Source organism: Austrofundulus limnaeus, unplaced genomic scaffold (genome assembly GCF_001266775.1).
Source record: "Austrofundulus limnaeus strain Quisiro unplaced genomic scaffold, Austrofundulus_limnaeus-1.0 Scaffold38, whole genome shotgun sequence".
NCBI classification, from domain to species: domain Eukaryota; kingdom Metazoa; phylum Chordata; class Actinopteri; order Cyprinodontiformes; family Rivulidae; genus Austrofundulus; species Austrofundulus limnaeus.
In genome coordinates this window covers 2,865,360-2,879,494 of record NW_013952440.1, presented here as the reverse complement: position 1 = coordinate 2,879,494, position 14,135 = coordinate 2,865,360, and the positions used below count along the sequence as shown (strand labels likewise).

Sequence of the window (14,135 nt, the reverse complement as noted above, 5' to 3'; positions counted from 1 at the left end):
TGATTACTGAGCTTCACAGAAGAAAGTCGATGTTTGAGTCGTGGGCAGTATGACCACCTTTCAGAAACATTCTTGTTCATCATTAATGAAGCCCGTTTCCATTTTCTGTCTGTCCGATCTGCGTCACCTCGTTTGTAGTGGCTGAAGTGCTTATTTAATATTTCCTGCTCAAACCCAAATTGCAATGACAGCCGGCACCACTACACGAACAAAAGGCGCACACCCTGTAATTACCAGCAGAAACGATTAGCTGAGCAGGCAGGCAGGCTGGCTCGCTCCATCGGTAAACGGGAGGAAATGATCATGATGAGACCTCAGGGGGGCATCGGCCGCTCTGCAGAGGGGGCGGGGGGATACAGCGAGCATCTCCCTGCTGGATGATCTGACTCCCAGAAAAGCCGACTGATAACGAGAAAACATCGATGGAATGTTCATGCCTGGACAGCTGCCTGCCTCTGCACTTTATGGAAGCTGGATGAAATCACACAGTTTGTTGACTAAAAAAAAGGTTTAATAAAACTTTTGTGACTTTTTGCCTTCCCTAAAGCACATTTTGATTTGACACCCCCCTCTCTCTGTGAGATAACAAAGCACGGAGAGCTCATCCACTAGCGTTTGAACCGGAGTTAGGAAGAGCCTCGACCCACGTCTGATCCATCACTCTTTTATTCATCTATTATKCCTCCTCTTCTTTTTCCCAAATGCACCTCCCCTCTTCTCATCCTCTCTGTATCACTCCTTCCCCCACTTCCTGACTCGTTCCCTGCCCCTTTGACCCCTAAATGTTAGCAGATGAGAGGACACAACGCCAATAGTCATTCACCCTGCTCTTAGTGACCATTGTGTGTCTGCTTTGGTTGAGCCACCCCCCCCCCCCCCACACACACACACACACACACTCCGGCTCGTCTCTTCCCCCATTAAAGACCACAGAGGAGGGGTTAAAACCCACAACTGAATCATTACAATCCTCGTGCAGAGCTGCTGCCTGCTTTACTTCTACACTGAGTGGAAATATCTGATCAGAAGGAAAAATTACTGCCAAATGTTGTTTTATTAAAAAATACATCTAAAAAAGGTACTTCCTGCTCCTAAACAAGGCCTGACAGTAATGTAAGATTTTTTATAAAGAAATTTGTGATCAAGTTAAATGTAAAGTTTGATTTATGCATGATTGCAGATATAAATTATATTATTTGAGCTTATTTAGCCATTATTTGTTGCAACTTCTTTATTAATCCTGAACCTGTAGGCAATGGTAACCATGTTTTTATTTTAGTTGTAGAAGAGTTTGCATCATTAAAATAAATGAAGAAATTATTTTAAATACAAAAAAACCAACTATAACAACATTTGTTTGCTCATGTAGGCTACAGATGTGCAACACATATTATCTTCATTGACTTTTTTTCTCCAAGGTTCAAAACACACCATAAAACCGTATCCTGTTTACGTGTACTTTATATAAAAGTATGTATTGTGTGTGTTTCAGGGGGATGTTTTGCCTGCAGCCCTGGTGGAGCTGGTTAGAAACAGCCCCATTTCCTCTATAGAGGACCTTCAGCTGCTGCTGCTCACTGACTCCGTAGGTAAAGAGCTGAGATTTCTGATTTTATCAGCACTCTGTAAACACAACATCAGGTTTACACCCAACTGTTTCATTTACACCTCCTGTCTACAGACAGCTTTTTTCTTTTAGTGAGAAGAATTGAAATAATCTAAAAATGCTTTTTAATTTCATGCTTTTTTGAAGGTTTTAAATGTTTAGTTCATGTGGAGACACAGAGCTCGACACAGCAGCTTATCATTCCCACTCTTTATAAACTAGACACTAAAACAACAATGGAGTCATTTTTACTGGACTTTCTTTGTTTCACTTCACCTTGAAACTGTCAGTTTTATACTTTGTGAGCTAAATAAGGTTTAATGACTGAGGAAACTGTAAACAATATGAAAGGGGAAAAAGAGTTTGGAATATTTTTTTTTTGCCAACTGAAAATTATTTTTCTCTGTATTTTGAGACGATGGTATGAGATGAGTATTTTTCAGGAACTGAGAAAACCCAATAACAATAACCCAATCATTACCTTTAATTTACAGAATAATAGACACCAAAATCTGCAAAATACCATTTTTAATCTTATAACTAAATTTAATACATTTATTCTGATCTGTTACATAAAGGTTTTGTATAATATTGTGCAGCTGCATCATGTTTCATCTTTCATAGCTCATAAAAAACAAAATTAGTTTGATAAGACACACAAAAWACACAAACAGACAATACAACAAAAGTTTTTACAGCAAAGAATTCACACAATAAAAGGTACATAAACACAGAGATACATGCATTTTAATTACCAGTAGTTATTTAAACAATCAATGAGCTGAAATTGTAAGTAAATCTTTTTATTTACATTTTTATGATATTTTTATTTTTCATTTATCTTTGTGTGCATTTGGACTTTTACACATCCATATGACCAAAAACATATATTTATACAGTGGAGTGTGAAAGTTTGGGCAGCCTTGTTAATTTTCCTGATTTACCTATATCATTGATCATTGATTGTTTGTATAAAAAATCAGTTAAATATATCATATAGGGGACAAACACAGTGATATTTGAGAAGTGAAATGAAGTTTATATGATTTACAGAATGTGTGCAATAACTGGTTAAACAAAATTAGGCAGGTGCATATATTTGGGCACAAACAACAACAACAACAACAACAACAACAACAACAACAACAACAACAACAACAACAACAAAAAACCCAAACAAAAAACCTTAACTCAATATTTAGTAGATCCTCCTTCGGCAGAAATAACAGCCTCTAAACACTTCCTACAGCTTCTAATGAGAGTCTGGATTGTGGCTGAAGGTATTTTAGACCATTCTTCTTTACAAAACATCTCTTGTTCATTCAGATTTGATGGTTTCTGAGCATGGACAGCTCTCTTTAAGTGACACCACAGATTTTCAATAATATTTAGGTCTGGGGACTGAGATGGCCATTCCAGAAYGTTGTACTTGTTCCTCTGCATGAAGGTCTTAGTAGATTTTGAGCAGTGTTTAGGGTCGTTGTCTTGTTGGAAGATGCAGCCCCGGCTTCAGCAGCTTCAGCTTTGTCACTGATTCCTGGACATTGGTCTCCAGAATCTGCTGATATTGGTTGGAATCCATGCGTCCCTCAACTTTAACAACATTCCCAGTCCCTGTACTGGCCACACAGCCCCACAGCATGATGGAAACACCCCCACATTTTACTGTAGGTAGCAGGTGTTTTTCTTGGAGTGCTGTGTTCTTTTTCCTCCATGCATAATGGCCCTTGTTCTGCCCAAATAACTATTTTAGTTTCATCAGTCCATGGCACCTTATTCCTAAATGAAGCTGGCTTGTCCAAATGTGCTTTAGCATACCTCAAGCAGCTCTGTTTGTGATGTGGGCGGAGAAAAGGCTTCCTCTGCATCACTCTCCCATACAGCATCTCCTTGTGTAAAGTGTGCTGAATAGTTGAACGATGCACAGTGACTCCATCAGCAGCAAGATGATGTTGTAGGTCTTTGGTGCTGGTCTGTGGGTTGACTCTGACTGTTCTCAACATCCTTCACTTCTTTTTAGTCCATATTTTTCTTGGTCTGCCACTTTGAGCCTTGACTTGAACTGTGCCTGTGGTCCTCCATTTTCTCACAATGTTTCTCACAGTGGAGACTGAAAGCTGAAATCTCTGAGATAGCTTTCTGTATCCTTCCCTAAACCATGACGGTGAACAATCTTTGTTTTCAGCTCATTTGAAAGTTGTTTTGAGACTCCCATGCTGYRACTCTTCAGAGAAGAAGCAAAGAGGAGAAAAACTTACAATTGCCCCTTAAATACCCTTTCTCATAATTGGAGTCACCTGTGTATGGAGGTCAAGGGTCGCTGAACTTACCAAACCAAATTTGAGTTCCAATAATTTGTTCTAAAGGTTTTGAAATCAATAAAATGACAACAGTACCCAAATTTATGCACCTGACTAATTTTGTTTAACCAATTATTGCACACTTTCTGTAAACCATATAAACTTCATTTCACTTCTCAAATATCAGTGTGTTTGTCCCCTATATGATATATTTAACTGATTCCTTTTATCCAAACAATCAATGATTTATAAAGATAAATCAATAAAATTAACAAGGGTGCCCAAATTTTTGCCCCCCACTGTATATAAATCCAAAGATAGAATGGTTTAAATAGAATATGAAGCAGCAAACAATTCACTTGTGTTCATTTTATGTGTTTGCTTAATTAAATTATTTGTTTTTGTCTCAGATGAGGAAGACGAGACTGCTGCAGCTAATGAAGGTCACAGATCTCCACGAAGTCTCGGTGAGTTTTTAGTTCAGATTTTGTGCAAGCCTGTTTTGAATTGGATTGACTCCCAGTTATTCAGTTGTAGATGCATGCCGAGCAAGAACTTTTTGAGTTTCTTTTTTATGCTTTTATTTTGTTAACATGGCAGACAAATGCTCTCACAGACACAGACAGAAACATTAACCCCCTGTCATCTGCAGTGTAATAACATCAACATGTGTGAGATTATGAACTGAATAAAATGTCTCAGCTAACTGAGTGTTGGCACTTCTATACTCTAGCTTAAATGATAGAACTGCCTGCCATACTCAGCTCTTACTTCTCTCCGCTCTTTTCACATTGCTGATTTATGTTCTGTGACTCACATCTCTATAGGATACTTACTCCAAAACTAAACCCAACACCATTTCTGTCATTTCCTCTGATCCTGAGTCATGTCTGATCCCTCAGAAGCCCAGCTGGCCCAGCAGGCTCTGTGTAAAGTGCGCACGGAAGTGGTGGAGGTCACCAGGGCAATGCTGGACCGCAGCAACGCCAACTTCCTGCTGTGGCCGCCGTGTGTCGAAGTGCAGCGCTGCTCGGGCTGCTGCAATACCAAGAGCTTGCRGTGTATCCCCGTCGCCACACACACTAGATATCTGCAGGTACACGAGAATGTTTGGGTGGGATTATTATAATATGATTAAACAGAGCCTTGTACAGATAACAAATAAAGCACGCCCCTTGACACACACGCTGTCTGTGAATTATACTCAGAACAGCTCTCAGTGACTCGCCCCTTCTTCCTCCTCCCCTCTCCAGGTCATGAAGATTGAGTACATCAACAAAAGACCCACTTATGCCAAAGTGGTGGTGTCAGTCGTGGATCATGTGGAGTGCAGATGTCAGCCCACTCAGAGACCCCCCGAGCTGAAGAAGAAATCCTCTCGCAGGCAGCATAGCCACCTGCATCGAAATCAAACACTCAGTCAGGGGCCCACGCAGGTACAGATGTTACTGCTCTCTGTTTTATGAACGACTGTTTAAAACCGCACTCAAGTCTGTGCAAAAGACACTGATCAACCATAATATTGTGACCACCCTCCAAATGTTGAGTAGCTGCAAAAAAACAGCTCTAAAGTGTCAAAATAGGAACAAAGGACACGAAGGTCTCTGTCTCCCGTGGATTATGGGATGGGTTTGTTTGTGRACTGATTCTAACAGATTGCTCTCAGCCCTTCTGCAGGAGTGGAGGGTTGCTGCTGTGGGACTTTTAATTGTTATTGATCGGCAAATGTTAAAGTATTATTCCTGTGAAAGGCAAGATGGTGCTAAGAGTTAAGAGTGTTTGGATCTTCTCTTGCATTTGTATAGTAAAATCACCAGAACCTCGCTGACATTTATACACTTATATTTGTTTGAGAAAACACACTGATCCAATCTCCAGATTTAAAATTTATCTTAAGAAGAGGCTGAAATGATGTTTCCTTTTATAATATGAGTGCTGTTGCTCAGTGGTCATAATGYTATGGATACAAAATCCCAAGTCTTGTATTACATCTTGTTTTGTGACTTATGCAGGGTTAGAGTTAAAGGGATAGTTCGTGTGGTTCTGTGGATAATAAATTAACCTCTTTAAAACACCTCAGTTTGGAGAAATGGAATAATTTAGATCAAACTGTTGAGCTATTGGCCAGTTCAAACATGGCAAAGACCAAAGTGTCTTAAAGCAACAACAATTTTGCTAATTCCATAGCAGTTCTGTTATTCTGGCAGTATAAAAACATGACTGTCACAGTGCTCCACACTGAGCAGGAAGTGCTGCAGTTAGCTGCTGTTGCAAATAACAAACATCTAAGTAAATAGCAGTTTATTTCAAAATTCAATTTCCAAACTGAACTGGTTTAAAGAGCTATTAACAACAGGTAAGATATTAACTAACCTTTCCAACTTCAGAGCATCTGAACTTTCCCTTTAAGTGGCTAAAAGTGACCAACACGCTGAGTGGAGATGAATCTTACTTCATTTCTCCTGTGAAGGTGAAGGTGCACTCCAAAGACGAGCTTCACCAGTTAGACGAGCTGAAGCAGACCCAGAGGGCCCACCTGGAGGAGCTGCTGGAGCAGCACTGGAACTCCAGAGCAGACGCCTTCCTTCAGCCCGGAGAAGGTTACAGTCTGGCAGGAGAGGAACCGTCTCAGCACGAAGAGGCCGTTCTCTTTGCTCCACACTGGGCTCACAACTTCACTAAGCTTCTGGAGATCGAACGTCAAACGGAGAAGCAGGAGAATGTGGAGGTCTCCGATGATGTTGGTGCGGAAGTAAAGTTGGGAGGAAATGGAAATGCAGGAAACAAAGACACGCAGACAGCCAGCCCGCAATGGGAAGAGGACACGTCTAAAATTTCAAAGAGCCACACGGGTGGACTCTCTAAGCATGTAACTGAAAATCCTGAAGAGATGTTCAGCCCTAGCAAGGAAACTCTTATCGAGAGGGTGAGGAGCAGGTTCAGACCGACCAAAGAGCCGAACCCAGACCCTCGAGAGCAGGACAGGAGGAGCCAAAACGAGACTCCCGAGCTGGAGCACATGCTGCAGGTCGAGGAGGAGAAGTTGGAGGCGGAGAGGAAGGAGCTCCTACTTCTGCACAAGAGGTTGGATCAAGAGAAAGAAATCCTGCGACTTCAGAAAATAAAACAGGAGGAGGAGGAGGGAAGACTAAAAGAAAAGGAGACAGACAGTCAGCAGCATCTTCATGGGAAACATCACCTGCATACAACCACGCCCAAATCAGGTAAAAGTTAATACAAAATTATATAAATCATTTATCATAAGACAATATTTAGAATAGAATAGAATAGAATAGAATAGAATAGAATAGAATAGAATAGAATAGAACGTATTATACTCAGTGGTGGGCAGCGCTAATCCAAAATTAGCTCTGCAATTTCTAAAGCACTTATGAAAATAATTGGGTCCGCAACTTCAAAAGCATTTATGCCATAGAAAAACTAGCAGAAGCTAATTTTAAAGCACAAGTTCAATTTGACACTTGCTAGCTGGCAACAATTCATGTACAATATACGCACAACACTGCCAACTAGTGGTGTATGAACTCTTTTACAACTTAATTCTACAACTGCCGATTGCTGGGRATGAGTTCCTGAAACAGACCTTTAGCTCTGGTGTAAAAATTAAAAAGTTGAGGATTGCTAGTTCGGCTGATTCTTTAAAAAGTTGATGAGCATTGCTAGTTCGGCTGCTTCTTTGTCTTTTTTTTTTGTTTGTTGTAGTTTTTCATTAAAGAAGCATCAATAAAGTAATTTTAAAACTGTTTATTGGAAAACTGAAGCGATGCATTCTGGGTACATGACGGATTTGATTTGTGATGGGAAACAAAAGCACGGAGAACTATCTTCCCTTCAAAATAAGAGCTTGGATTTTAAAGTTTTCCATGTAGTTGCTCCAGTTGACGACTAGATGTCAGTCTTCACCAGCATAATGTCTTTAAACCATTTCTACTTCTCTAACGCCGTTGCTTCAACCAGTTACATCAAGTATTGAGCTCTAGCGTTTAAACTTTATTTTTTTAAAGGAGCTCCGATTGTGAAGTAAAATAAATCAATACATACAAATTTTTAGTATGGATTACAAACGTTGACTGTTTTTGCTATTGCCTTTCTGCTACGTAAGCAGATGCAAAGCATTGTGGGAAATGAGAACCCTGACCAAAAGCAACAGTCAGCAAAGATGTTTATGTTTCCAATAAGTGTGTTTATCTGGGAGGGGTGCTGTTGGATAGATCATGTGTGTTGTGATTCATTGACAGCCATARCTTCAGCTGTTCAAGATAATGATCACTGGTAGATAATTAGTTATTAGCGGTGCTGCATTTTAATTTTAGAAAGCACAAATCTGCTTATGAATTATAAAAATTAGTAAGACCGCTAAAGCGCAAATGAAATATTTATGTCCACATTTAGCGGATTTGCGCTTTAGTGGGCTGGTGCTCACCACTGTTATACTAAAGTATACAGAACAACACATAACACAACATTGTTCATAAAACACATTCATAAAAACACTCATACAAAAAATTTAAAACACAGCGCCAAATCCTTTTTCTGTCTCAATGTGTTTATCATCTTTTCTACCAGAAACAACATCTACAACCACCACACGGCAGCCGTCAGCCCCGAGGGGCCCCCGACTCCCCGCTCGTCCAAACCTGATCAAGAGAAAGATGAGGAAGAACCGCAAACGGATGAGCAAGGCAGCTATGAGAGCGATGCTGATGTAGATGTGAAACAAAGCCGGGTGAGCATACAGGAAACTCAGAAATATTTTATGTATTTAGTAAATTAAGTATTTATGCATGTATAATACAATTCAAGTTTAATGCACTTAAGCAATAGAGTACAGTGTGACCTCCTATTTCTTTTTTAGCTTAAAAAGCATAAAAAATCGAATCCTCGTGTATAATGCTAACCCTAATTTTATACAGACTTCCCTCTCGCGAAGTATCCTCTGTTGAGGAAATAGATTAATTTGAGGACACACTTGAAATGTTTGTCACAGCGAAATGATCAAAGGCTGCAGAGGAGCAGCGTGTGCTTCTGCATGTTGCTGGAAATTGTTCAGTCCAACAACAGGTCAGTCCGACAACAAAAGCCGGTTGTTACGTTAGTAAGACAAATAGCTTTGAGGCGCAGCAAATCTGGTCTTATGACCTCCAAGTCTTCTTTCCATCTCTGCAGTTAACAAGAAAAAAAACCCAAGTTCTTCCTCCTCTGACATGAAGAAATACCACWACTCCTGTTGTTGACATGCTTAACTTTACACCATATTCTACAGTGGGAGGGCAGAAGGGGAAATTATGATTTATCCCCCATGACACAATATTTCAGTTATATATGAGAAAGTACTGAYATTTATTGTGGTAGTTCATTAGCAAATAATCWGTCTAAGTTTRCTCCCRTGTATAATATGACMYACCMCCCCCCAACTTTWTGGATGGTTTTTGAGGTAAGATCTTTCCAAGTAGTGGTCTCTGCCRTAACTAAGTGGGAGGTACTTGGGTGTGGGCAGAGTTTGGGAAAAYYGTGATTGGTCAGATTGACTTGTAGGGGAAGTTAAAAGATGAAGTATTGACTGGTACAACACTGTTGATGTATAATAGTAATGGTAAAATTATTGTGAGCACGTAAATCATGTTTATTTCCTTCAAATTTGGTGTAATATTAATAATCAAAAATAGAAAGTTTTTATCCGGGCAGGTTAGGGCTGTTCAGGCTGAACCGAAGGGTTACACTTCCTTCCACATGYACGACATTCTTCCAACCAAGACCTGGTTCACAYGGCAAGATTTTAAAACTGTCAGCTGTTTTTCAAAGACTGAGAGACCCCACACATGAGGATATAAAATCATGGATATATCAGTATACAGCCACACAACAAGARACAACACACCAACAGATTTCATTCATGAACATTTAGATGTCAGAYGTGAAATCACGCGAGGCTTCTCGAAATCTCGAGAGAATTCAGATGTCAGAGGAAAAATGTCACATGACCTCCAGAGATTGGACGTGAGTTCTGAGTAAATAAACATTTGAGAAGAGAAAAAAACAATCTTGATAATTTGTGGACTATTTTTAACAGAGAAAAAAACAATTCAAAATGACTTCAACATCCAGCGGACTTTCTGGTGAGTCATGACAGTTTTTTTTATGTCGTTTGGATTTTGGAATCCCCTCCGTGTTTGTGTCACCTCACTTTCTGATAGGCTACACGTCACATTCAACAGGCTGCGAACTCGTTTGTTCTCAGGTGAACGCCACAAGTGATTGGAGCGGTCCCGATGTCCTTCCGAGCCGACTAGATTGCTCTTAACACACCACACACATCAGGAATATCTGCTAAAATTATCTTTAGAGCCATCACAATATGAGCGTCCTTAAGATTGTTGGAAGGGCAAAAATCGGATTGCTGCTGTGTGAACTAGGCCTAAATTATTATGGCTTCTTCAGGCTCCACCCAAGATATTCAATTCAACCAATCATGTCTTTCGCAAAATCCTCCCACATCCAGGAACCTCCAACTCATTGCCTTCTCATTTTTTTGCATTATACATGCATAAATACGTTAAATCCACACCTTGTAAAATAAAAAAAGGATTTAAACATCTTTGATTTTCTTGTCTTCAGGAGCGTTTTGGAGAACATTTGAGGATAAAACAAGATGAATGGAAGTATTTATTCGTTGTCAGTAACCAGCTTGTCCAGTGAGCTCTCCTCAGTAACACTACTAATGACTGCTGAACCTGTAACTGTTCCCGGACGAAGCGCCGCAGAACCGATAAAGGCAAAGAAACAAAAGATGGAACTTCTCTTTACAAAGGTGGTGCTCAAAGACGAAGTGTGTTCAAACACGGTGTCTGAGTGGGACAAAAAAAAAACCCAACAACTYGTGGCTGTTGAACTGTGGAGAAAAGTGCAATTTCAGACCTGTTCCTGGATCCATGTTTAGATATCAGCAGAGAGAAACTGCACTTAAATGTCAGAACCAAAAGTTGAGACGGGGTTTGATGGTGAAAAAAACTTTGATGATTGTGAAAACCACTGCCAAATCTGAAAACAAAGAACGTTTGGTGGAAAATAAAAATAAAACGGATTTAACTGTTGAAATTCGATAATCTGAGACAATCATCATAAAGCATAATATCTGTGTTAAAAAAATCTCCTTTTTTAACCACATTTCCGTTTAACTCATTACAAACACTGGAGATTAACATGGATATATTGAAGAAAAACATCTTAGAGATTTCTGTGTCAGTTTGTGCCATGTTTCTTATTTATTTGTCTGGTATTACTGTGTAATAACATTCTGTACAAATACTGCAAACAACACGTTGCTGAGATGTAAGTGATTGGGCTCTCCTCGGTGTGTGGGGTGGGTTCAAACAGAGCACAAAGGAGTTGAATAAGGGATCAAAAGCTTCTGAGACCTCCCAGCGCCGTGCTTTGTTCCACTTTTGTGTCATGAATAAGTGTGTGTTTGTGTTGTATGTTTGTTGAGGAGTGTGTTTATGGGCTCACACCTACAGATCTGTCATGTATGTTAATCGTTTGTCCTTTTTTTAATAGAGAAAAGTGTGTCTTCCTTCAGTCTCGGGTTGATGAAAACAAGCAAATTCTTCATGAATTATAATCCTTTCGATATAAAATGCTAATAGGAAAACAAGATTTGCAAACATAGATGCTATGTTTGTTTCTTGTACATTTATAACAACTTTTAAAAACCCTCCTCTGAGGCCATTTTTGTGTCCAAAAGTCTTTAATCAGCTCAACATCTTAAGTTATTGAATGTTATGCGCTAACTTACAACTGTTACTTACTGTTGTCTGTTTTATTATAAGATAAAAAATGAGAATGTTTGTGATGATTGCCCTATAATGCTATTTTCATATGAATTTAAGAAAATTTGTGCTTAAAATGGACTTTGTTGTTTCTTTTATTTTCTAATGTTTTTTAAGACAATGTTAACCCTAGTGTATTGAAGTATGGTTCAAATCTTTTGAAGTGGGATTTCTGTGGGGAGGTCATGATTACTTATTTTTCCTGTCATAAATGGCTTTTTGATTAATAAGACTGAGACGATCCGTTAGTTTGCTGTGTTTCATTTGTACTCGGAAGTCAAAATTTCCAAGTCAGAAAAATGAACTGGAACACCTCAAAAGTAGGAATTTCAACTCGGAAAGTCAGAGGTTTCTCAACTGCCTCGTTCTCAAAATTCAACATGGCTGATTTGTGCATGAAAAGTTGCAATAGCTGCAATAATAACCTTTTTATTTAAATTTAATCCAATTTGGATCTAAGTAATCCAGTGCTTTCCAATTATAATTATAGTAAACATGTTTGGATGAACAGAATGCAGAGAAACGTATCGACTGTTAGCCTGGTCAATGAGCAAATCCTTCTCGTTTACTGACTTGCAACAGACACATTATCAGGTATGATGTTGTTCCCAGATCCAAGTCAAGACTTCTAAGACGAATGAAACACAGCATGATTTTTATTGTTCCAGGTTGTTCAACAAGCTATACAGTAGGGGAATATATCAATTATCCATAAACTTTTCATGGTAGCCCATTTCAAAAGGTGTGAACTATCCCTTTAAACCAGGGGTGTCAAACTCCTTTTTATCGAGGACCACATGAGCATCAGGGTGACCCTCAAAGGGCCAGCTGACATTAACTTTGATGTTTCATGTTTACCTTTGACTAAACAGGAAACATCCTGTTCCTCATCTAAGCGCAACGACTGAGCACCGCTAATAAACAATAACTCAGCTCTATGTGATATTTCCTGCATAGAAACAGTGTTTCAACACATCCTCTTGTAAACACTGAAAGTTCTATGAGAACAACTGATTAAATGTGAAATAAAACAATACAGAAATACCATTAAAAGTAAAAGTAAGAGAGATTTACTCACTGATGGGYTGTGGTGAGTAGCTGCCGTCTTGAATTCTGAACTCTCCCACTTTCCGACAGGGAATTCCCACTAGAGGGGTGTTCAGGTTTTGAATTTACAACTYATGAATGAGATATTCTTCCCACTACAACKGGGTTGCAACAAAAGTAGCTGAAAATAAAGTAAAACAGATTTTACATGGCAAATTTTGCCAGCTACTTTCAAACCCTGTGCACCTCCACCTAGTGGTGGCAGGCTGTTGTTTCGCGGGTAAAACAATCAACATGCATTATGGGAGATCTAGTTTATCATCAATGCTGGCTTTAGCATTCTCTTATTTTAAGACATTAAACATCTTTTAGGCTGTGCTGGGCCACGTTTGGCCTTAAGTGTGATACATTTATTTAACCTTCCTTTATGTGCTTGAAACAAACAGAGTCAAACATACTGTGGAAGTGACATTGATATCACAGGTTGGAAAAATGTTTAGGGCATTTGCTAAAAGGTGTTGAGGTCATGAACCTCAGTGCTGGATACATTTGGGAGAAGGTGTCAGTTACACCAGTGTTTGCATCYGTTAGAGCTGAGAACATCACTTCACATCTGGCCGTAGAATGCATGTCCACATCGGACCAAATACCAAACTAATGCATGCGTAATTTTACAAATCTGAATCAGCTTATGCCTACGTGATGATTAGTGTTGCTTAATCTATTCTGATAAATTAAGGCAACTCAACTAAAGGGACCTGCCACTCACTCACTTAGATTTATATAAATGTGGTAAAATTACTGACAAATAGCTTGATACAGGTGGAAAATCAGTTAAGTAGGTGTCTGACATAATCTGAAAAAAAAGTTAAAAAGTCAAGGCTGTAGGTGAACTCTGTCACACTTGTTTTGTTGTTTGGTTTTCACATTTACTCACTTGACTCTTGGCAGTAAAACACTTCACTCAGCAGACAGCTGCACAGTTATGCACAAGATGACGTGAGCCAAGAAGTCATATGGTCCTCTGTCTAACTGGAATCATACGAGGAATTACTTTTTAAAGCCAAATAAACTCCAACGCTCTAATTTGCAAGTCTTATCATGTTTATATTCATTAGGAAATAAATTCAAATTACAGATGATTGATTGAGTTTCACTGTCTTCAACATGGTTAGCAATGTTAATGCCTTAAAGCCAGTGTGTGTTCAGGTAGAGCTCACACACTCATACTACTTCCAAACAGCAGACCATCTCCAAATTTAGCATCGAGGTGAAATGAGTGTTTTTCTGGAGGCGTCTGAGCAACAAAGAGGAGACGCGCGTGAAGGTTTGTTG

At 39.3% G+C, this 14,135-nt stretch overlaps 1 protein-coding gene across 2 annotated transcripts in view; it reads left to right on the top strand.

The window, feature by feature from the left end:
• Nucleotides 1–11,996, top strand: part of pdgfbb (platelet-derived growth factor beta polypeptide b) — an 18,426-nt gene extending 6,430 nt beyond the window's left edge. Inside the window, exons 2-8 of one of the 2 annotated variants that reach the window (XM_014006952.1) lie at nucleotides 1,493–1,589; nucleotides 4,317–4,373; nucleotides 4,809–5,002; nucleotides 5,160–5,342; nucleotides 6,377–7,130; nucleotides 8,494–8,653; nucleotides 10,543–11,996. In XM_014006952.1, coding sequence (XP_013862406.1) covers nucleotides 1,493–1,589; nucleotides 4,317–4,373; nucleotides 4,809–5,002; nucleotides 5,160–5,342; nucleotides 6,377–7,130; nucleotides 8,494–8,636 — 1,428 coding nt within the window. In that variant the 3' untranslated portion in view covers nucleotides 8,637–8,653; nucleotides 10,543–11,996. Of the gene's footprint in view, nucleotides 1–1,492; nucleotides 1,590–4,316; nucleotides 4,374–4,808; nucleotides 5,003–5,159; nucleotides 5,343–6,376; nucleotides 7,131–8,493; nucleotides 8,654–10,542 lie in introns of those variants that run through there. The other variant, XM_014006953.1, reaches the window with a different exon arrangement.
• The last annotated feature ends 2,139 nt before the right edge of the window (nucleotides 11,997–14,135 follow it).